At 39.1% G+C, this 24,094-nt stretch overlaps 1 protein-coding gene across 1 annotated transcript in view; it reads left to right on the top strand.

Annotated features, from left to right (window-relative positions):
- The window catches only part of LOC107571377 (gamma-aminobutyric acid receptor subunit alpha-3-like), a 123,435-nt gene that overhangs the window by 76,308 nt on the left and 23,033 nt on the right, over positions 1–24,094 (top strand). The window contains exon 3 of the mRNA XM_016257696.1: positions 8,325–8,545. Coding sequence (XP_016113182.1) covers positions 8,325–8,545 — 221 coding nt within the window. The remainder of the gene's footprint in view (positions 1–8,324; positions 8,546–24,094) is intronic.

Genomic DNA, 24,094 nt, shown 5'->3' with positions numbered 1-24,094 from the left:
ATGGTAAGGGTTACGCGTTATGAGCCTCGTTCCCTTTCTCTGAGTTGGTTTAGACCCCGGGAACCTTGGGCTCCACTCAACTAGTGTGTCTCTGTCGACACACTCTGGAAGCATCGCTCCCCTCACCATTGAGGGTTATTGTGAGCATGGTGTTTTCTTTCGAGCATTTAATTCTCTCTGAGGAGTTGGATTCCTCGATCCATGGGTTGTACTCGTGGTATTGCTGAGCAGTGCTCCCCTTTTATCAAAGGGTTACCTATGAGCACGCTACTCCTTCTGAATTCGAAGTTCTCCTCTCACGTGAGAGTTGAGTTCTCTGTTTTTCCCACTGCACCTGGAACCAGCAGCATCAGGCGAACTAGGCCCTTCTTCTGCCTCTCTGATGTGCTGAGTTTTTTGGCTAGCTTGCAGTACACTTACCCTTCTGATTCTAGCAATCACGCTGTAGGTCGAGTCCCCCTCTCACTGAGAGCTGGGTTTGTGCTCCCTCAGCTAAGGTAAATTACTGCTAGTCGTTCCAGCATTGGAACATGCTGTAGTTCGAGCCCCCTTCTCGACTGAGAACTGGGGGTGTTGCTCCCTCAGCTAAGGTAAATTACTGCTAGTCGTTCCAGCATTGGAACATGCTGTAGTTCGAGCCCCCTTCTCGACTGAGAACTGGGGGTGTTGCTCCCTCAGCTAAGGTAAATTACTGCTAGTCGTTCCAGCATTGGAACATGCTGTAGGTCGAGCTCCCTCTTAATTGAGAGCAGGATGTTTGCCCCCTCAGCTACAGATTTACTGCTAGCCACTCCAGTATTATAAGCCTTAGATTGAGTTGATGACTTCTCAAACATAGTGTTTTTTTAAATCCATGTTATGGTAAGTGTGTACGTGAAGTCTTTGTACACTTTCTAAAATCCACACTGTGGTAAGTTCGCACGCTAGTACTCTGCGTTATTTTCTAAAATCCTGTATGGTAAGAGCTACGCGCAGCAGCCTCATGCTCTTTCTGAGTGTTTTAAAATCCCGGTTCCGCCTTGGGCACCACTCCACCTATGTATCCTCTGGATACCTACATTAACAGGGTGTTGCTACTCGGGGTCTGTTGAACTGTAGAGTTCCTTTAGCATATGCAGAGTGTGCGGTAGCCCCTGTGTGACAGGCCAAGACTTAGTATGATTCTAGGCTCTTGGTCGTATTCCCTTAAAGGAATCTATTCCTGAATCCAAGCCTTGAGCTTTACCCCGGGCCCAGGAGTTCTGGCCCTAACAGGTAAGTTTTTTGGGGTATGTAGCTTAGGCCTTTGGCCATAGGGAATAATGTCACTGACAGCCGTCTAACGTCTCAGGGGCAACTCCCATGGCAATATGGTAGAGTTGGTACTTAGTGCTCGCCATGGTTTCTGGCATGCACTCCCCTCAGCATGGTGGCGTGGGTATACCGTTCCCCATAGCGACCCCTAGTGGACGCAGTTCGAAGTTCCCATGAAAGGGAACGTCTCAGGTTACTTATGTAACCATGGTTCCCTGAGTTGGGAATGAGACACTGCGTCCTCTAGGTTTCTTGCCATGCTTCGGACGCAAGCTTCAGACGAAGAAGTGGATGATGTGTTCTCCCGGTGCCTATTTATACTATAGTCGCACCGGTAGTGATGTCATGGCTGTCGCCGGCCAACGTGTTGTTGGTGTTTTTTCAATGTATGCTTCAGACTCGGGTAGCGACGAGGCGTTCCCCATAGCGACCCCTAGAGGATGCAGTGTCTCGTTCCCTACTCGGGGAAATCATGGTTACATAAGTAACGTGAGACGATATGCATTGATTTAGATATTTGATTATTCTGGAAATCCCATACGTTCAATCATTTGTTCATCAGGGACCCGATGTGGAATTTTAGTCTCAAGTCGGCCTTACGTGGATCTCATGATCACAAACTTGCCAGTCCAAACTTAGTCAGAGGGTGCAAGGTTAACCTCTACCTTACAGTCGGCCACCTACTGCTTGATCAGAGCAAAAAGTGTAGTTTGTTAGGTCACTTCAATACCACATACTAAGTCTGTGATAGACAGAATTCAAAAGATCTCCGAAGGCGTGCGTACTGCTCCGCTCAGTCATGAGCCTTTAGTCTGTCCTGTCCTGGACACAGATTTGAAGTAACATCAGCCTCCACATGATTTACTAGTCATAATGATTTCAGAAGAGTTCAGAATACATCAAATATAACATTTTATTTGTCAGGTAAGAATGTATCATGCTAATTCAGAAGAGATAATGCAATTGTAATCAAATTGTAACCAATTGGTAATTCTATGCTCCTGTACATGAATTACTGTAGCTATATGGGGAATAGCCAAGCGTTCCACATAGAAGACAAACAAATTTAAGATAGTCACACATGTAATTTGAAACTGAAAGACCCTTAGAATGATACTAAACATCATTCAAAGCAGCCTTACAACACTTAACAGATGAAAGTATAGTATGACAAAGATATCGCTTTCCTCAGCGGACATTCAAACTAATGTTTTATTCTGAAAATGAGATTGAGTTGAAGAATGAATGCTGTATCATATGCAGGTAATTACACTCGCTCATTGAATCTTTCTTTCATAACATTCTACATAATACAATAAGCTTTTATCTTCAATGAAGCAACTCTGCGTTCTTTCATTTCAAGCTCTAAAGTGACATTTTGAATTAGTAACTGGGGCTTGAGCTCATCTGTTAAACTGTCAACTTGAGATTTGAATCTGTGCGGGAAGTAGTTCCACGCACTTGTGCTGTCGAACTGTTGCATAAAGGCAATATCACACTCGTAGTCATGGCTCTATATCAGCACAGCTGTGATTACAGTATATACACATCAGGTCATGTGCACTAACATCTAGTGCTTTGTCTCTATGACACGTGTTTGTTCTTTGTCTGACCAGGACAACAGCTCTCTGTACAGCTCGCTGAAAAAGCTTCAAGCAAATGACCCTCATTGGGTTGTAATATGGGAACTTCTATGCTTGTCTGATCACATTCCGATCAAATTTCTGTTCTTCACCAACACCTTGTCATAATCATTCTCATTAGCAGTAAACTTCTGTTTCTTGTCCCATTCTGATTTGCCTTGAAGCAATAGTGCTGTATTTATTTGTCACTTTATGAAACCATGTTAGTGCTGACTCATAAGTTAACATCTACATAAAGGGAACATCAGTACTGTAGGTACTCACTATAAACAAATGTTATTATTATTAAATATATGCAAATTAGAAAAAACAACCTTGAGCAGAAGTAGCGGTGTACTACACCATCCATCAAAGTGTCATTTCTGATGGGTTTATAGCAAAGGGCCTTTGCAATATTTAAGTTGTACAATATTTGCATGTGTTTTTGTTTTGTCCATGTTTTGTTGAGAAATATTGTCTTTCATGCATAACCCTGTATGCAGTATTAGCAATAATGTATTATTCAGATAGAAGAATGAATGTGTAAAATGTGCATTAATTATAATTATAATATTGATTAATCAATGACCTCACTATGGTGCTTCTGCCTCAACCCTGAAGGGGTCATTTTATGTTATGCACTGTTTAAAAAAAGCACAGTACATAAAGCAGGGTTTTTTAATTAAATAAATTAGAAAAAAAAGAATACTGTTACGTCCCGTATTGTTCTGGGAGGGATGTTTTCTCCTTTTTTATTTCTCTCGCCTCACTCCTCTTTTATCAAAGAGCTTTTCTTTTCTGTTCTCTCCCGAGGGATAGTAGCCAGCGTTTGCATGAGCACATACGGCTCTTGGAAGGATTATAGTGATGCTCGAACTTAGCATGCTTAATGCGTGTTGTGTTCCTTGCTCTCTTCTTAGCAGCTTCTCAGGTCAGGTTGCCTCCAGTGTATTTACGGTGACCCACCTGAAACATCAAAGTTGGTAGCTGTCTGAGAACAGTTTCCCTTTAACTAGCTGCTCTTTGGCTTAAGTGGAGCGAGATGTCCCTCGCTTAGTATGTGAATATTTAAGTAGAGTTCCTTGCTCCCTCTATTTGGTCTGCATGTATGGGTTTGGGCTGCTCTTTGCCTTGGGCTGTTTCCCTTGTAATTTGAGGTGTTGAAGTAGACGGTACATGACTATAGGTTGAGTCTCTTTTTATGCTCCCTATTTGGAAAGCATTTTTGTCAAAGATTTACCGGTTGAGGCTGGTTTCCTTTGATAAGATCTACCCCCGGAGTGTGAGCTCTTTCCCTACCTGTCTCCCTTACATTTGGATATCAAGTAGATGGCCCATTGCCTCCATTGCCTGTTTGAGGACAGTTGTGTTCCCAACTTGGCTGAATGGAATGTCCCTCCTTAAAATATTAGTTTTGGTTGGGTTCCCCATTTTCCCCAAGTTATTTTAGCTGTCCAGGTGTCTTGGTGTGCCCCCCTTTTTTAATCAGTGTATGTTTGCCACTATTTTTGGTGCGCTCTCTCCATGTGGACAGGCAATGCACTGAGGCATGGCATAGTGGGGATTTCATTCCCCATTGTGTCCACTAGAGGACGCAGTGCGACTTCCCTTGAAGGGGAACGTCTCGGGTTACACATGTTACCATGGTTCTCTGAGAGGGAACGAGACACTGTGTCCCCTTGCCATGACTAGTTCCTGCCTGTTTCACGTCTCCTTCAGACAAAGAAGTTGATGATGTGAATTACAGCTGCCCTCTTATACTTCCAGGCATGCCGCTAATGACATCACGGGCGAGGTGGTCCAATGGATTGGAGTGTTTACACACATGCTTCAGACACCAGTTATGCTGATGGCATTCCCCATAGTGTCCAATAGAGGACGCAGTGTCTCATTCCCTCTTGGGGAACCATAGTTACATGCGTAGCTTGAGATGTTTCCTAGCAACAGCAACGCTTTTTTTGTCATCAGAAGTGTTCGTGGTGCTCCGCGTACAACAGCTCATGCGTGAGGTGAATGTTGAGACAGAACTAGTCAAGTAGGTGAAATTGTGCATGCGTCAAGCTCATCCGTCCGCGCTAATCCGCGGTTGAGTTTACTTTGAAAGCTGTGCAGACGTGGGGGAATCACGATGTCAACTCAACATTGTATGGACAATGGCATCGTCTATCAGCCTAACCCTAGCTGCCAGTTACACACAAACACAAAACACTGAATAGGCATAATTTGTCTTTTTTGGAATACAATAAAAATGCAATACATGAAACTCACTTATTGACAGATAGCTGTTTTCAAACGCTTATGTGTGCTTTGTGTGTGTTTGTTTTTATGCATGCTCGCGGCTGTGCGCAACTGTGTAAGTAGATAAATGCACTTGCATCTTTAAAATGCGTTTATGATGTGAAATTAATGTAAACACAGTCAGTTATTTCTCAAAGGGGTCCTATTATGCTCTTTTACAAAGTCTTGATTTTGTTTTGGGGGTGTACTAGAACATGCTCTCATGCTTGGTGGTTTGAAAAACGCATTATTTTTCACATAATTTACATTATTAAAATACCTTTCTCCCCATCCTGGCACAAACGGCTCGATTAGTTCCGGCTTTGATGAAGGTCCGCCTTCCGAAAAACAAAATGTGTTGTGATTGGTTAGCTGTCCCAGTGCGTTGTGATTGGCGAACAGCTTAGACAGTGTTTCAGTACTGCCACGCCCCTTGCTCCGTCTTTCAACAAAAGCTTTTGGTGAATCCGGCACTACTCACTAGTGCTGTGGAAGCTGTCCTCAGTAAAATGCGCAGCACACAATAGCAAATTGGGGTTATAATGCTCAGGAACAGAGTTAAAAAATAAATTGCAACCACTGTTTCCTGGCATCATCCGCCTTCGGAAGCCCAAACCAAGACGTTTGGGCACGGAGGTGAAAAAAACTGCGTTTCAGGCGGTCACACACCGGACGAGATGCGCAGCGTCGCGCCACGTCTTTAAAATTCAAATACATTATTTTCTATGAGTGTAGCCACACCGGAGGCGCCGTTCGGCGTCTGTCCGCGGCGCCCAGCTACGTCGTGTTATATGTATGGGTGTGCGTCTATGCGTAAGCTACGGCGTAGGTCCGACGCAGAAGTATAGTCCGACGCTTCTTGGTTTTCTCTGATGCACTAACTCTGCAGCAGCACTTCTTCTTCGTCGTCTCGTCTGATGCAGTCACTCAACCAAGCGTTCTAACCACAACCTCGCCCCTCCCCACCCCCCAACCATTCAAATTTTTGTAGGCGGGAATTATTTGTAATGATATTCCAATGAGCCGCTTTGGAAAACAAACGCTGTAGTCCAAACGAGCCGTTCGTTGCAGTTCTTGAAAAGGGATTTTTAAAAAACGAAATATCTCCCTTTGGAGACTTTGAGATTTGTAACTTTCTAGATCTTTTTAATGCCCAAACATACACACTACACACTGACTAAAATTTAAAAAGTGAAAAAGCATAATAGGACCCCTTTAAGGACAGGAAAAAAAACATCTGAATCTGAACAGATTGTGAGCTGCCTAAAGATTCCCACACCTACAGGTTTTCACTGTATATACTGTAAACAGGGAACTAACAGGTAGCATGTTTACATTGTTTACTGTTAAATTTACTATAATTTTTTACTGTGTGGATCTAACTTTAACTTTTCACTTCAAAATAGAAACAGTATTTTTTACCATACAAATCTAAATAAATAACAGCACACCACCAACCTGACATATTTTTAATGAATGTCTAGGCTACAAACACTTCTTCTGCCTTAAACAGTATTAACATATCTTAAATTCATTAAACTTTAAAGAAGTAAAAATTCTTAAATATCTTAAATAGCATTAAGAAATTAATTTAACCATTTGAAGAGGTCTTAAATTTGAGGATGGAAAGACAGACGACAATTAAGCTAGATTTACTCTGCCGAGTTAAGGGGACTCTGAGTGAAGTATGTGTGAGTATAATGGAGTGAATCAACAGTAATTTCCCCTCCTCGCTCAAAGCATTCTGTAATCAGTCCACTCCAACTCCACTCCCTGTTTTCAAGTTCCAAGGCCTCGTCCAATGTGTGTCACAGCCTGTCTTAGTGATGAAAAACAATCTGTGATACATGATGCCTTTTGAGATTGTGTGGGTTTATTCTGGTATTAAATGGTATTCATTTTATTTCCTTAGGTTTTATAATCATTGAATTTGATTGTGAAAATCCTGTTTAACTCATTCCTGTGCTTTCTGATGTAGATGTCATTTGGTGTCAGCTTTCATTTCTTGTGATGTACAGACTACTTCTTGGGAACTGAAGTACTCACAGAACTTTAATCTGAAACTACTTCAGATAGAAATCTGGAGCTTACTAAATAAATGATGTACACCGGCATGCACATGACAAGCATACACGTTTTAATGCTGAAAACTCAACCCGTCATTCACTGAGAAACAGCCGGTATGATTTCTTGCCATCATGGCAAAATATTCTACTGAAGCCTGGAAGGCATTTGTAATGAGTGGTTTTATCTGACTTGTTTTCTCCCTTTGTGCAATAGCTTCTTGACATTTCTGATTGACTGGGCAACATAGATTCCCGTCTGTTGCTTCCCAAATATCTTTGCAGCAAATTGGACCTTGTGAAGCGTGACAAAAAGCTCATAGTTCTCGAATGTAATGCAGAACATAAAACAAAAAAAGAGACATGTCCTGTAATTGTTTGCTGTCACATACTCAGTTACAATATTCAGTTACAGATCTTACTGAATGATTAATGTGGCGTTCTAAAGATTTCAACATTCATTTTTAACTCCTGAAGAACTTTGAATTTTGCCACTATTTTTATTCATGGCATTAGATGACTTATTAAATGTAAACATATAAGATTTATTTTGATGTTTGTTCCCATAGAGAACCTGTAGAGGATTACCTCATCAATAATGGAAACCTTAAAAGATGAGCGATTCTCATCACTGGAGAAGACGCTGTTGATTTGAGATGATTTCTATTCCCAACTCAGCAGAGGTTCACTGAGGACAGTGTCCCCTGTTCCGTGTTAGCAATATGGTCAGAGAGATAACTCTTGGAAAAAGCTTGTTTTATCCCTCCAGCGACAGCTGTGAAAACGCAATCATTCGAGTTTGAACTTTTGAAGGAGCCTTAAGGATCTCGCACCAACAAGGCTGCATCTCTCCTTAAAATGCGATGAATTATTGAAGTGTACAACTGAAAAAAGCATCTTGACCAATCAAGGCCAGCCAAACAGGAAAATCTGTTAAATGTGAAGTCATGTTCTTGAGTCATTTGCCGAGATTGGAGAAGAGCTTCACATGCCAGCACACTTGGGGGTGAAGTGATGTTTAAAAAGGGCTGTCAGAAAGTCTTGACTAATTTATTTTTTTCTCCTCTAGGAATACACGATTGATGTGTTCTTCCGGCAAAGTTGGCGGGATGAGAGGCTGAAGTTTGATGGGCCTATGCAGGTCCTTCCACTTAACAACTTGCTCGCCAGCAAGATTTGGACTCCGGATACTTTCTTCCACAATGGGAAGAAATCAGTAGCCCACAATATGACTACACCCAATAAACTTCTGCGGCTGGTAGACAACGGAACTCTTCTCTACACAATGAGGTAAGACTTCAAATCTTGGTAGTCTCTGTGAAGGCCTTGATGCATGTTGAATAACTTAATTTAGTGTTTTGCATAGTTTCTGCTTCCAGTCTACAATGCAAGCAAGTGATCAAGTTTCGTCACACCACTCAACTGCAAATTACACCACCAAATGGTGAACTTGTGCATCATACAAGTATTCTCCTATCTGGCTTCTTGAATCTATGCTTTGGGGCGATTTTTTATTCAGCTGGACAGCAGGTTGTCAAACTGAAAACAAATTCTGCCTGATTTCTCCAGCCCTTTCAGATGAGCTGGCAGAGGTAGACTAATGCCTTCTTATCGATGGTGGACTCCGGATGAACGGGACGTTGGGGAGCTGGCCCAGCCTGTGACCCAAGCACCCCAAGTGCTTGATGAATGAGTCAGGAAATTGAATTGTGACTAGCTTGGCCAAGAGCTGTCCAGAGCAATGTGTTCAGCTGCTAGAAACAGAGTAGGCCAATTTCACCAGCCATTTTGACACAGCACCTGGGCTGCTCATGCAGTCACTATGAGAGATTGGTCATCTGTATCTCTGAGCTAGGATGGGTTTTATCTTTTAAAATCTTTAAACTCATCCCGAATGTAATAAATGGCCATCAACCTACAGGAAAAGGGTGCTGCATCATCATATTGCCACTAATTTATCTGACCACCATAACCTTGAAGTTTCCCATAACATAAAAAGAAAAAGCTTTCTCTTGAAAGTATGAGGAATGGAGATTCTTGAAGCACTGCAGAAATGGTTGAGAGAAACTGCTATATGCTTGAAAAGATTCCCAGATCTATGCTAGATGTTGATCTGCATGCATGCAATTGATTAAAATAGAGAAGTTATTGCTGACTCTGCTGTTTTCAGAGATTAACAGTAACACGTCTCATGCATTAAACATACATGAATTTCACACCTACAATGTGTACATAGCTTAAAAATATTAACGAAATCTTTTTACGCTGAAGTATCTTGCCAGGGAGCCAATAACGTAGCACAGTAACACTAGCTAATTCATCATACGCAATAGTCTAGATACATTACATTTTAACCATGGAAGATACAGTACTGTGTCAAAAACAGCACTTTCCAGTGATTTAAAGATTATTTTCTCGTCACAAGTTAATATACTGTTTTCTGTTAGCAATTTTTTGCTCACATAAGGTGTTAAATCTCAGCAAAACTGGATTTAGTCACTTATTCGCCTTATCTCCGGTCTGTCATCTCAAGCATTTGAATTAAACGTTTGAATCATTGTGTTTGCCCGCGGGGACAGCATGCTGCAGAAGAGTTGTTAGCTAGAGCTCCCAGGGACAAGAACGGTGATGTTTCTGGACCATTATGGGCAAAGACATAATTGCATTGTTGAAGTGTATGGTTTATTTGGCGATGCCTCTCATGCTTTTTTAGAATTTCACAGAGGCTAATTCCCCCCCCCTAAAAAAAAAGTATTAAGGGATTGTAATTGTCTCTGATTATCCTTTGGAAGTGAACATATCATGTACATGTCCCAGCCAATTATTGGGCATTTTATATAGTTGCTTTTTTCTGCACTCAGTAAGTTGTTATCTCTCAAAACTTTTTTTTTTTTAAAAGATTGAGAGACATTGCCATATAAACCATTCACATTTAAATTAATGCATTTTTATCCAAAGCAACTTGCACTGCATTCAAGGTTCATACATAAAAAAAAAGTATTAAGGGATTGTAATTGTCTCTGATTATCCTTTGGAAGTGAACATATCATGTACATGTCCTAGCCAATTATTGGGCATTTTATATAGTTGCTTTTTTCTGCACTCAGTAAGTTGATATCTCTCAAAACTTTTTTTTTTTTAAAAGATTGAGAGACATTGCCATATAAACCATTCACATTTAAATTAATGCATTTTTATCCAAAGCAACTTGCACTGCATTCAAGGTTCATACATGTCAATGCATGTGTTCCTTGACAATCAAACCCATGACCTTGCCATTGCAACCTCCATTTGCAACTGGTTGAGCTTAGCTGCAGGAATGCCCCATTTTAGGCCTTTTGAGTCAAAAGTAAGACTCAGGTACAGGACTTCCAGCCTTTCCAATTTATCACCATGTTGTAACAACAAATATGGCATCCTTGTCCCTTAAGTGTTGCCATAACATCTCACTGTGTACCACGTGTAGCACTTAAAGTTAAAGTTTGAAAAATGAAAAATGAAGATTTTTGATGCAGCTTTTAAAATGTCCTTGGCCTGTTTAGTGTAGCACATTGTAAAGCCCCGTTTGTGTTTTCGTGTTGAGTTATGAGAAAAGAAAGAGAAGCTAAATTATTAATCATGGTTTATTGACTTCTTACAGAAGCAAGTCTGTTTTGGGCTCTTTGTTGTGGTAGTCTTTTCAAGTGAAGTCAGTGTCAACCCTTTCCCCTTTCATTTTTACACAGTCTACAATGTGTTTTTAAATGCATTAAAGAAGAGTCGGTCCAGGGTCATGCTGTAGAAAATGTGGAAAAGAGAATCTCAGTGGCTTAAGGATTCAGATTCAAGGGGTTTTGCTAACATTATATATATAAAATATATATATATATATATATATATATATATATATATAATTGAATTAAAACAAAATAACAAAAAATAGAAAAGCATTAAAAAAAAAGATTCTTACATTTTCCAAATAAACTTTAAGTGGTTCTTTCTAAGGTTTTGTTGTATGTGACTACATGCACATATTGACACAATAAAAGTATTTATTTTCACTATTACCCACCCTTTCAAAATCCATTTTGTAGTTGTTTATCGACCCCCAGGACCACAAGGTAACTTATTGGATGAATTAGATGTGCTGCTCTCAACCTTTCCTGAGGACGGTACTCCCCTAGTTATGCTTGGAGACTTCAACGTCCACCTAGATAAACCTCAGGCTGCAGACTTCCACACTCTGCTTGCCTCTTTTGATCTCAAGAGAGAGTTACTTTTTGTGTGCAAAAGAAAAATAAACGACTTAATTCAACAATTCGTCTCCTCCGCATCACCCTGTAAACAGTGTCTCAGGCTGCAGACTTCCACACTCTGCTTGCCTCTTTTGATCTCAAGAGAGAGTTACTTTTTGTGTGCAAAAGAAAAAAAAACGACTTAATTCAACAATTCGTCTCCTCCGCATCACCCTGTAAACAGTGTCTGCTGTTCTGTGTCAGCTGCGTCCCGCCGGATCTGTTTCCTACATTGTTGTGATTTGATCTGAACGGAAACAGCTTGATGCAGCTGACACAGAACAGCATACGCTGTTTACAGGGTAATGCAGAGGAGACGAATCGTTGAATAAAGTCGTTTTTTTTTCTTTTGCATACAAAAAGTATTCTCGTAGCTTCGTATAATTGCGGTTGAACCCCTGATGTCACATGGATTATTTTACCGATCTCCTTGCTACGTTTCTGGACTTTGGAACATTTCAGTTGCGTTGCTGTCTATGCAGGGTCAGACAGCTCTCAGATTCCATCAAAAATATCTTAATTTGTGTTCCGAAAATGAACGAAGGTCTTACGGGTTTGAAACGACATGAGAGTGAGTAATTAATGACAAAATTTTCATTGTTGGGTGAACTAACCCTTTAATGTGTATCAGTCACTCCTCTCTTCCTTCTCTGCTAATGTCTCCACTGCTAAAAGGACATACTATCATAACAAAATTAACAATTCGTCTAACTCTCGCATACTCTATAAAACATTTTCCTCGCTCATTCGTCCTCCTCCTCCCCCTCCTTCATCAACTCTAACAGCTGATGACTTTGCCACGTTCTTCATTAATACAATTAAAACCATCAGTGCACAATTTTCCACTCCACAATCTGTCAAGCACATCTTACCAGCAAACATACACTCGATCACATCCTTCTCTTCACTCTCTGAGTCTCCAAACTAATCCTTTCTAATCATCCTACTACTTGTCCGCTTGATCCTATTCCATCTCATCTCCTTCAAGCCATTTCTCCTGCAGTTTTACCTGCACTCACTCACATCATTAACACATCCCTTCACACTGGTGTTTTTCCCTCAGCATTTAGACAGGCTTGTATAACCCCACTACTTAAGAAACCCACCCTTAACCCATCTCTTTTAGAGAACTACATACCGGTTTCCCTTATTCCTTTCATTGCAAAAACACTTGAATGAGCTGTGTTCAACCAAGTCTCTGCCTTTCTCACACAGAACAACCTCCTCGACAGCAACCGGTCTGGTTTCAGAAGTGGATATTCAACTGAGACTGCCTTGCTCTCAGTTGTTGAAGCCCTAAGACTGGCAAGAGCGCATTCTAAATCTTCAATACTTATCTTGCCGGATCTGTCCGCTGCTTTTGACACGGGTAAACCCCCGATCCTCCCGGCCAACTATATTGGCAAAGGGCATCTCAGGAACCGCACTCCAGTGGTTTAAGTCTTACCTCTCAGATAGGTCCTTCAAGGTACCTTGGAGTGGTGAGGTGTCCAAGTCGCAACATTTAACTACTGGGGTGCCTCAGGGCTCAGTTCTTGGACCACTTCTCTTCTCTGTCTACATGGCATCACTAGGTTCTATCATTCAGAAATATGGCTTTTCATATCACTGCTATGCTGATGACTCAACTCTACCTCTCATTCCATCCTGATGATTCGACGATAGCTGCTCGCATCTCAGCTTGTCTAACAGACATTTCTTGCTTGATGAAGGACCATCACCTTCAACTCAACCTTGCCTTGCAAGATTAATTTTTAATGAGCCAAAAAGAAGGCACGTCACACCTCTGTTTATCAATTTGCACTGGCTACCAATAGCTGCTCGCATTAAATTCAAGGCATTAATGTTTGCCTACAAAACCACCACTGGCTCTGCACCCCTTTACCTAAATTCATTACTTCAGACTTGTGTGCCCTCTAGGAGCTTGCGTTCTGCAAGTGAACGTTGCTTTATTGTGCCATCCCAAAGAAGCACAAAATCACTTTCACTGACTTTTAAATGAAATGTTCCCTCCTGGGGGAATGCCCTGCCCAACTCAATCCGAGTAGCTGAGTCCTTAGCCATCTTCAAGAATCGGCTAAAAACACATCTCTTCATTTTTTGACCCTCTGACTCTAGCACTCTCTATTCTAATTATATTTATATTAAAAAAAAACTAACACTAGCTTTTCTAATCTTTTTGTATTCTATCTATTTGTTTTCTTTTTATTTATTAGACAATTATCAAAAGCAAAAAAGGCCTCTAACACTAGCTTGCTCTATTCTTTTTCTATTCTATCTGTTTTTCTTTTTATTTATTGTATAATTTAAAAAATAACCTTGCTATGTGTACTGCGTTAAGCTAACTGAGACTTGTTATAGAACTTGCATATCATTGCTCTTTTGTTGATTTTGATTGCTTCTATTGTCCTCATTTGTAAGTCGCTTTGGATAAAAGCGTCTGCTAAATGACTAAATGTAAATATTTTAGATTCCACTGTAAATGTTTTGTCTGAAGTTATTCACATATTTCACATGGCCAAGGTGAGAAAGGACCATGAAATCAAAATGACAATAGTGAAATCAGGTATGCTGTTCATTTAACCTTGTATTTAAGGATGTCACAATAATTGCTAACACAACAGCTTTTCTGGCATACAGTAGAGGTGCCTTGGCCATTATATGTCATGATTAACTAGGTCTAGGGCAAAGCTGTATGAATGATTTCTAAACATTCAGCGTTGATCTGTATTCAGTAAGGAAGATGGTGCAGAGTTGACCCTGAATATATGAGCACAGAGAGCAAACCACACACAAAGTAATATAAGAGCCAGATCAATATTTACTGTATAAAGTTCTAAAGTATTTGCACTTTGTAAAGTTTATAAAGAGCAAATATTCCCAACAATAATGTAGTTATGATGATTGAACTAAAGTGGCAACATCAAACAAGATTTTCCTTACTCTTTAAGAGAGTTGTATTGTACCATGTAGACTCTAACATTCAGAATTGTAAATTAATCTACAGAAATGTAACAGAAATCGGCATAATTATAATTGACGTATGGTTGCATACAGTATATCAGTGCCTATAAAGTATTCAACAACTTTGCATGCAAAATGAATAGTGCCCCTGCTAAGTCGTTAGCCAATCAATATAGGAATCAATTTAAATATAGCACAGCACTATCTCATGCATGTTTAACACTAGATTGTAGATGATGCAGGTTTTCACACTGAAATATCATGTGCTACATTGGTTCAACTATTTAAATTTTCTCCAATGACTTTTCCTTGCAAAATAAACTAATCTCTCCTCTGCTGAAAAAGCTTTCCTCCGTCTTAAATCAAATACTTTTTCTCTGGCTTTGGAAAGCAGATATTACTACTGTGACAATTTCAGTGTCCTGGAAGGATAATGGAATGTTGCATGTCTGTTTGCTTTAGAGTTAGAAACACAGAATGCAGTGCTCTATAATCTTTTAATTCCATAAATTAGTTGTTAATTGAAACATGGGGGTTTTGCAGCTGTTTTGGCCCAGAGCATTCTTTTTCAGTGATCATAAACTACTGCATTGTAAATGAGAATCTAATAGATATTAAACTGTTAAATTTGTACTAAAACTGCATAACCTTCCTTCCCACCCAGTGAGCTCCATGGCCTCGAATCAGTTGGTTAGCACATTGCAGTCTGGTGCCATTGTATACCTTTTAAGCATTAAGTCTATTTATAATGCAAGTAAAGGATTCTTTCTCTAAAAAGTCATAATTTAGTTTTACATAACCTACTCCGCCTTCTCTCAGAGAGTGGAATAGGTTGGAATACTGCACCTTTTTGACACCTACGTATATGCAAATTATGTCTGTAAGGGTAGGGACACACCATAACAATGCCAAAGAACTAGCACTGAGGAAAGCCGACTGTGGCATTGCCTTGCATCGCCTGTGTTGAGGCAAAGCAAATTTTTGCACTAGAACACACTAGACAGATTACAGCCGACAGCTAACTAGCGTTTGCATGAGAGAACATAAAAAATATATAACAGCCTATATGTAGCCTATATCATATATGAGTCTCCTTGGCGTCAAAATGTTTAAAAACCCCTGGTCTAGACAAAGTAGAGATGGAGCTTTACATTAAGAATGTTGTAGCATGTGAAATTAAAGTTTTATTTCAAAAGAGCAAGAAAATACTGCTTGTCAATATAACAATATAAATTTTGGTCTAGATAAAAATTGTATATGTTAGTACATGTTTTCATTTAATTGCGGTACGTGTAGCCGTAAGCTCTTCTCTCGGACAGGAAACAGGAAACATGTAGCAAGAAAATCAATATGCCAAGACACAAAATGAACAAGAAATTTGATTTTTGCTTTGTTTTCTGAGACAGACAGTGTGCCACAATCTCATTAAATCTGGGGCCAACATTACACTTGTGATGATGTGCCGACCTCCAGTATGCCATTGAACATTCCTTAGAATGGCTGTGCAAGGTTAAACATTGACTGAAAGACAACTTGAGGTTGCTCATTCATTGTCTATGCTGTCTGATCTAAACCTGTGGCAGCAATATTGAATAAAAACAGAAGCCTAATAAGCCATCCTCCTCAGCTCATTTCAAGAACGCAGCTTATCACAACATTCAGAATAAATGGCTGAATAAAACTCAAGATATGGCCAGGTCAGATCTCACTTAAAAATAAAAACAAATTAAAAAAAGATACATCTGTCTACAAAAATTGAACAGAAGCCTATTTTGTAGGACACTGTGATATTTTTTTTTTTTTTGGACAAAAAAGGAAATTGAAACTCCACTTTCTTATTTTCTCTCATATTCATTACTACAATGTGAAAATGTCTGAATCTCATTATAGAGATTTTTCACAAAACAATGAGAAAAGACCTCACAATGTTGTGGAAGCAAGCTAAAATGGTATATGGTTGCTTCAGCAAATGCATTTTCTTGTCTCAGTTGCTTTTGTTAAAACTGTTTGGTTTAGGGTAGGATTTAGTGTAGGTGGTACATTATTTTCAAATACAACAGAGCATTAACCTTTATAACGCCACTCACTGGACATTTAACTTTTAAAGTATTGATGCAACTAAATAATCAAAGTCAAACCTGAGCACAAGCATACTTTTTTTCGGAGTGAAAGATGACCATTTTTCACCTTTAGTTGTTTAGTGCTTTTCATGAAACATATCATTTCAAAGCAGCTTTACAAAGTAAAGTGTGTCAAAGTAATGTCTATATGGCAGAAATGTACAGTTCTACGATACAGTTCTATTATTTCTTTGTGAGATTCACACATTTACTTTTGCAGTGAAAAAATGCAGGGTATCTCTGCTGTGTCTTTACCATGCTAAGGTGAAGTGATGATAAGGAGGGGGAACATATACACAAACATACATATACACTTACACAGCACTGCAGAGAACACTTTCCAAAAGGCAAATCTGTCCAGTGTACCAGCACCATTGGCATTTAACAGGCATCTGGGCCTGTAAGATCTGCATGAGAGAGCTCCATCTATTACAGGTGTGTGCTAAACTGACAAGATGAGGAAATGCGGTCCTCCCATCCTCTTTTCTTTGGCAATACGTTATATACTGTGCCCCATACGCTGTCACCCCCACCTCCATCCAAAACTGGATGAGTGATGATTAATTTAAGTTCCCATTTGAATAGTTGGAGGGGCAAAGAGAGACAGAGGTGAGAATGTTTAATGAAGTGTGGCACTCATATACAGAAGCCATGCTGAAAATTAATGTGGAGAGGGATTCATTGCCGAGTGGAGGCAGGTTGATGCCAGACCGCTTCTTGATCCACCCATGTTTTCATGTGAGACAAACGGCCAATAGCAAACCGCAGTGTTAATGAACTTGTAGTTTACAAATATTTACATTTATTAAAAATTACAGCTCGTACACCAGAACGAGATGGTTCACCCAAAAATGTAAGTAAAATCGGTCATAATTTCTTTACTCTAATGGTGTTCCTAACCCATATTACTTTCTTTGTTCTATGAAACATTAAAGTATCATAAAAATAGTCCATAAAACTATAATTCAAGACTTAAATTAGACATTAACATAGACAAATGTTAATGTACAATCAGACAGTCATATTCGCAATATGAGTCCTGATCAGCACCCCAATGCGAAATGCAATGGTCTTGTCACACTGAAAGGGTTTATATTGCTATAATGATCAGCTGACTGTAGGCTACATTATCCAGTTTATTACACGGCTATTTGCCAAATAAATATGTAGACATGAAGATGTCAGACTTTCTTCCGTGTTTTGTAAGACATTTAAGGCACACTCTTCTATACGATCCTGCCCAGAATGAAAGAGAAGATTCTGCTTTTCTCCTTGTGGTTGAGTTAACGCTCCCTGACCTCACAGTGACATTCACATTTTGCCTGGGAATCCAGCCACGGCAGTTTGTTAACTTGGGATTAGCCGGCGGATGAGTTCACAGAAAGAAGCCTGCCTCTCCTTCACAGCTTCAGTCCGAATGCTGGCTCCATCCCAGCGCTCAATACCAAGCTGCTCAGGTTAGGATTTAATTGCATGTTCAGAGCTATAACAGGTGCTGTCTTTGGAGAGTGCTGGCGGACTGCCATCGGAGAGCCAATACTGACGTCTAACCCCCTGCATTTGGAGGAAAGTCACTGGGGCAGCATACTGTGTGTTCGGATTGGGAGTAAAAAGAGCAAGAATGGATGTTCCATTACGCTTTAGGTGACTAACAATTTTACTCTTGGGGTCTTATGTGCTTCTGGGGGAGTTGGGCTGAATAGAGGGCATACCGTGTGCTTGCTCTTGCACTGTGTGGTTGTCAGTGTTGTTAACAAAACCTATTATTCTGTCACCTGTGCCTGACACTATGAAGGGTCTGCATTGCTGTCAACTACTGGCTTCAAAAAATACTCAACAACAGCCTTTTGGTTTTTTAATGATGTTCAAACCACACTGTCAGAAAAAAAGTACACAGTGCACAAAGAAAAATCAATTTGATAACCTGTTCATCTTTTTGTTTACTTAGACTTAGTTCTGCCTGCGCTGTGTGGTGCATTCGGCACCAAGCAATCTCCAGCAGGCTTGGTCGATCGCAACGGTTTCGGATTCATCCCATGATAGATCAACGGTGCGTAGGTCTTTGTAGGCCTGGGTTTTGACACAAATTTCATGAATTGCTTCGATTCGGATTCACAAGCTTGCAATTCGATTTGATTCGATTTCCGATTCGAATCGATATTGATTATTTTGGATATATATCAGGTACAGTACATGGCAAATTTTCTCAAGGAAAAAATAAATCTCTCAACTAACACTGTAAAATATACATGAGAGTCAGTTGGTACTACATTACTATAATATTGACGGTTAAAATTAACTGATTTGTATTCAAACGCTTAAATTGCACTCAATGAAGTTTTTATAATAATAAAGTTACAATTACATAAATATATTTCTACTTCGTTTTTTGAAATGTAAACATTCACATTGTGGCTGTCATAACTTGACTGATTTATTCAGACATAAATTAAACATTTAAGAACAGTAAAAATTATAATGAAAATGTTATATGGTACATATATTTAGCAAAATGCTCCTCTCTAGAGTTCTTTTTTTTTTACCTAACCAGTTTATGGTCACCGAATATGTTTTACTAAGGTAAATGTAACGTTACATGACATTGTTTACAAGTTCTTATATTGATGTCTTTTTGTGTTTGAAACTAATTGAGTTATTGCACGAGACAGGTATGGATTTCGGTACGTTGTACCCTTTCTTTTAACATACCTTTTGATATTTATTCATGTTTATTTCGTGCTGAAACTGGTATTAAATCGAAGGAGAAGTTCAGTTCACATGCGCTTCGTGCTGCCGCTGTGGTGCTACAGCGATCTGTCCACATTAAACAGCGCCAAAATGGCATTTACTGTTTGAATATTGCAATAAAATGGACAGAATTATCAAAAGTAACAAAGCACAAAACTTATTACGATATTGGATGGGAGGTGCGCTACAATATTCTGTTTGACAACTGAAAACACAGGCTAGATTAATTGATTCTTGGGATTTAAGAATCAATATCATTTCGTAAAAATGAGAATCGATTAATATCGAGGAAACAATATTTTTCCCAGCCCTAGGTCTTTGATGAATGTACGCCACCATGTTTGTCTCGGGCGTCCTTGCTTCTGCTTCCCATGGAGAGGCGTCCACAACATGGCCATCTTTGGTAATCGTTCCTGAGGTAGGTGAAGTATATGGCCCGTGAAATGAAAATGGCACTCAGTGGCGATATCTGCCAAAGGGCCAGTAGCAGTTATTCTCTGTATTTCTTTGTTAGTATTTGTTGAAAACATCATTGTTGGAAGAGGTTTAGACGTTTGGTGATGCTTTCTGATGATTTCCAGGTTTCACTTGCATAAATGGCTGTGGAAATGACGATCAAATTTAGAAGTCAGATTTTTCCTCCCAGGATGATTGTATTAGATGTCCAGGGCTGCATTTCCCAAAAGCATTGTTAGCTAACTATGGTGGTTTATTCCATTGAACTCTATTGGTAAAGACGGAACTTGCGACCATAGTTCCTTTTTGTACTTTCATATACAAGTATGATAATATATTTGTCATTATAAACTATTTAAATGTGCAGCAGCTAATAATCAGTTAAGCATTATTAGATGTAATAATGAAACTCTTAGATAGCCTATTTTTATTCTTGCTGTCCATTGTAACAGACAAAACCTCAACCACAAAAAGCTTTCTAGGTAATAGCATGGTTAATTATTCATATTTCCTCATGAGCTGATTCGCTACAGCATCATTGATGCAGTATACAGCAGGTAAAGTGTACACAGTATGCACATATTCTGTACGCATAGGCTACCCAAATGAGCCATTACATTTAGAAAAAAACAGTAGTATTCAACAGAGCACACTTCAAAGAAATCGTATATGCCACAATGCACTTAACATGACCTTTCATGCCAATGTGATGAGTCAGATTATCTATTAGTTGAGTGCAGAGGTGGAGGATTCAAGTCACATGACTTGACTCGAGTCTGACTCGAGTCGCACATTTAAGGACTTGTGACTTGCTTGACTAAATAAAGAAAATGACTTGACTTGACTTGGACTTGAGATCCAGTGACTTGAGACTTGACTTGACCTTCATGACTCGGCAGGACTTGACTTTATAACAACTCTAATTATTATTATAAATCATAGAGATATAATTAGGTAAACAAAACGCAAACCACTGAACCAGCGGCAGATGTGATCCGAGTCTGCGCAGTTCATTAAACTGCACGAGCACAGGAACACAGCGCGCCAAAAACAGGGAGCAAGAGAATATCCCGAGATATTTGGATAAACACTTCAAAACTGTATGCATTTGTTGTATGCATTTACAAAGCCAGGACGTCACCACTTCAAAAAGGAAAGGTATGTAAGCTTTTTTCGTTAGTTTAAAACCACAGTGTTTCATCGATTAGTGAAACAAAATCCAAGATATGTTGTCAAAATGGCCCTAGTATGAATTTTTATATTTATAACATACGATATTTAGTAATACTTTCAGCGCGGCTGCCAACAGTTACATTTAGCCCACAGCTAAAGAGTTACGCGCGTCTCTAAGCAACACATTGAATACTGAACGGATCCAGGGATTTGAACGAATCGGTTGAATTATTCAGTGGCCCATTCTTGCTTGTTCATGAACAAATCAACTGTTTTGAATGAATCAGTTCAATGAACGCTTCTGTGATAAAGCAGTGATTTGCCACCACTTACTGGCGGCATTAATGTCATAGAGTAGGCTTATCATTTAATTTCATATTTCTATATTCCGTTTTTATTATAATTTTTATTAATATTTTAAGTTCCAACAGAACAAACAGAAAACAAAACAAAACAAAAAGCTTAGGCAGACCTTAAATGCACAGCTGTCAGTTTAGTTCTTATTAAGATCAAATCAAAGAAATCGATAAGTTACAGGGGAAGATATATAAACATTAACAGCAATAGGCTTCTTGTTTTAAGCCATGACAATAGTTTTCAAGAACGATGTAGGCAATCATGCAAAGTGAAAGAAACAGTCCAAATAGGGTGCCTATATCCGATGAAAATTTCCGATCCATTTTATTTCTGATATAAGGGGTGATTTGTAGTCAGCATATTATTTTAAATTGAATAGCATGTTTTGTTACACACTGACATTCTTTAGCGTGCTCCCAGACTGAATCCCAGTGTTCGCTGGAAATATTTAGTGCAAAATTGTTTTCAAACATCTGTTAAATAGTAGCTGTGTCTCCAAGGATGGTCAAACTTAATATAACATAAATATGAGATACATATTTTTATCTTGTGTTTTTATCAATATTTTCTCAATTACAGACTTATCGGTATACAAAGTAGTAATTTGCCTATATTCAAAATTTTATATTTAAAACATTATTATTTAAAATGTATAATTAAGAAAGTTCATTTCTGAGGAAAAATTGATAATTTTGTGTGGCAAAGCAGTATTATTTCCTGTTTGATACTGTGACTTGACTTGACTTGACTTGATCCTTAGCAGGACTCGACTTGACTTGCTTGAGGTGAGCCACTGACTTGACTTGACTTGCTTGATTTGTTTGTACTGTGACTTGAGACTTGCTTGAGACTTGAACATGTGTGACTTGCCCCCACCTCTGGTTTAGTGGACTGCCAAAAACTGAGACATGCACTGTATATACAGAACTGAATTTAAAAAGAGAAATTACTATTTAACTTGCTAATATAAATGTGCAATGAAGTGAGGTCACATGGCAGCAGTGTAGCATACTATTGTTGCATAGTGTGTCATGTACTATAAACAGTGAATACTGTACAGTAAAGTGTTCCATTCCAAAAACCAAATCTCTGCTTGCTCGATGCAGAAAACCTATCAGAGACGCTTCAGTTTGTTTCTGTCCACAACACCAGTAAAAGCTAATCTGTATCGAGTCTCTCCTGTGTCGACCTGTTCTTTCACTGATGTTCTCGGGAGTGTTTTTGTAAGGAATAGTGTGCTAATGAGGTCTCTGAGTGAGGGGGAGAGCAGAATAGAGAGTCATTATGATGTGGGAGATAAGATGCAAAGCATGGGATTGTAGTGTTTTCGTCTCGTGGGGGCTGATTGAATGACGGACATTCATTCAAACAAGAGATTCTTACATGCCTAATCAACCCTAAACTCATAAAGGTGCCAGGCTGTTAGCTATTCAAAAGATTATGAAAAAAATAAATAAAGGAAAAATCAGCAGAGGGCGAATAATGTTTATTTATAGCAAGGAAAAACAACCTGTGTGAAATCCACACACATATTGGCACTTCAGGCAAGCAGATTTCACAATGATGGCTTTCATTAATGAATTAATTTGTGACTAAATACCGTACATAAAATAATGATAGGATTTTTTCATATTTTTTATGACTTTCAAACATGTATTTCGCTACCTCTTTCAAACAAAAGAGCAATTTATATAACGACAGTATTGTGGTAGAGGTATTGGTATAGTTAACCAGGCTAATGAAACATATATTCCTATGGCCGCATTTTTCTAAAACTATATTACATTGCTTCTTGCATGTTTAGTAGGACTGGGTAAAAAATATAATTTTCTCAATTTTAATCGATTCTCATTTTTATGAAACAATATCGATTCATAAATCCCAAGAATCGATTAGTCTAGCCCAGGGGTAGGCAAGTTAGGTCCTAGAGAGCCGCAGTCCTGCAGAGTTCAGCGCCAACCCTAATCAAACACACCTGAACAAGCTAATCAATGTCTTCAGGATTACTAAGGCTATAGGCAGGTGAGTTTTGTTTTCAGGGTTGGAGCTGAACTCTGCAGGACTGCGGCTCTCTAGGACCGAACTTGCCTACCCCTCAGATAATGAACGGAACATTGTAGCGTGCCTCCCATCCAATAAATTGCAACAAGCTTTGTGATTTGTTACTTTTGATATTCATGAAACAAAGTCTCAGATTTCAAATTCTGTCCATTTTATTACAATTTTCAAATATTAAATGCCGTTTTGGCGTTGTAATGTGGAGTGACAGATCGCTGTAGCGCCTCGGTTAGAAGCAGGGGTGTGAAGTAACGAATTACAAATACTCACATTACAGTAATTAAGTAGTTTTTATCAGTAATTGTACTTTTTTGAGTAGTTTAAAAATGGTGTACTTTTACTTTTACTTGAGTACATTTTAAGTGATGTATCGGTACTTTTACTCTGCTATTTTCCTCCGTTTGTGGTCGTTACATGCTTATTTTAGTTTTGCATTTATCCATCAACGTGATTGGATAGAGAGATAGTAATAGGTCTCGTTACTTTCTCAAATCAAATTGTGCATAGAAAACTTTAACCGCCAACTGTTTATCATGGCTGCTGGAAGCACATTCTTCAACCATCAATTCAGTCGCATCTTCCTCTAACTTGTTAAGCTAATGTTAAGGTAAATTTTGGTTTTCTGCTTACTAAATGATTTGTATATACAGTATGCTTGCCTATCTACACGGCCTGAAATTTGGTGTGAG

The sequence above is a fragment of the Sinocyclocheilus grahami genome, unplaced genomic scaffold, assembly GCF_001515645.1.
Source record: "Sinocyclocheilus grahami isolate Dianchi unplaced genomic scaffold, SAMN03320097.WGS_v1.1 scaffold1588.1, whole genome shotgun sequence".
Taxonomy (NCBI): domain Eukaryota; kingdom Metazoa; phylum Chordata; class Actinopteri; order Cypriniformes; family Cyprinidae; genus Sinocyclocheilus; species Sinocyclocheilus grahami.
Note: the sequence above shows the minus strand (reverse complement) of the source record. Positions and strands in the feature narration are given on the sequence as shown.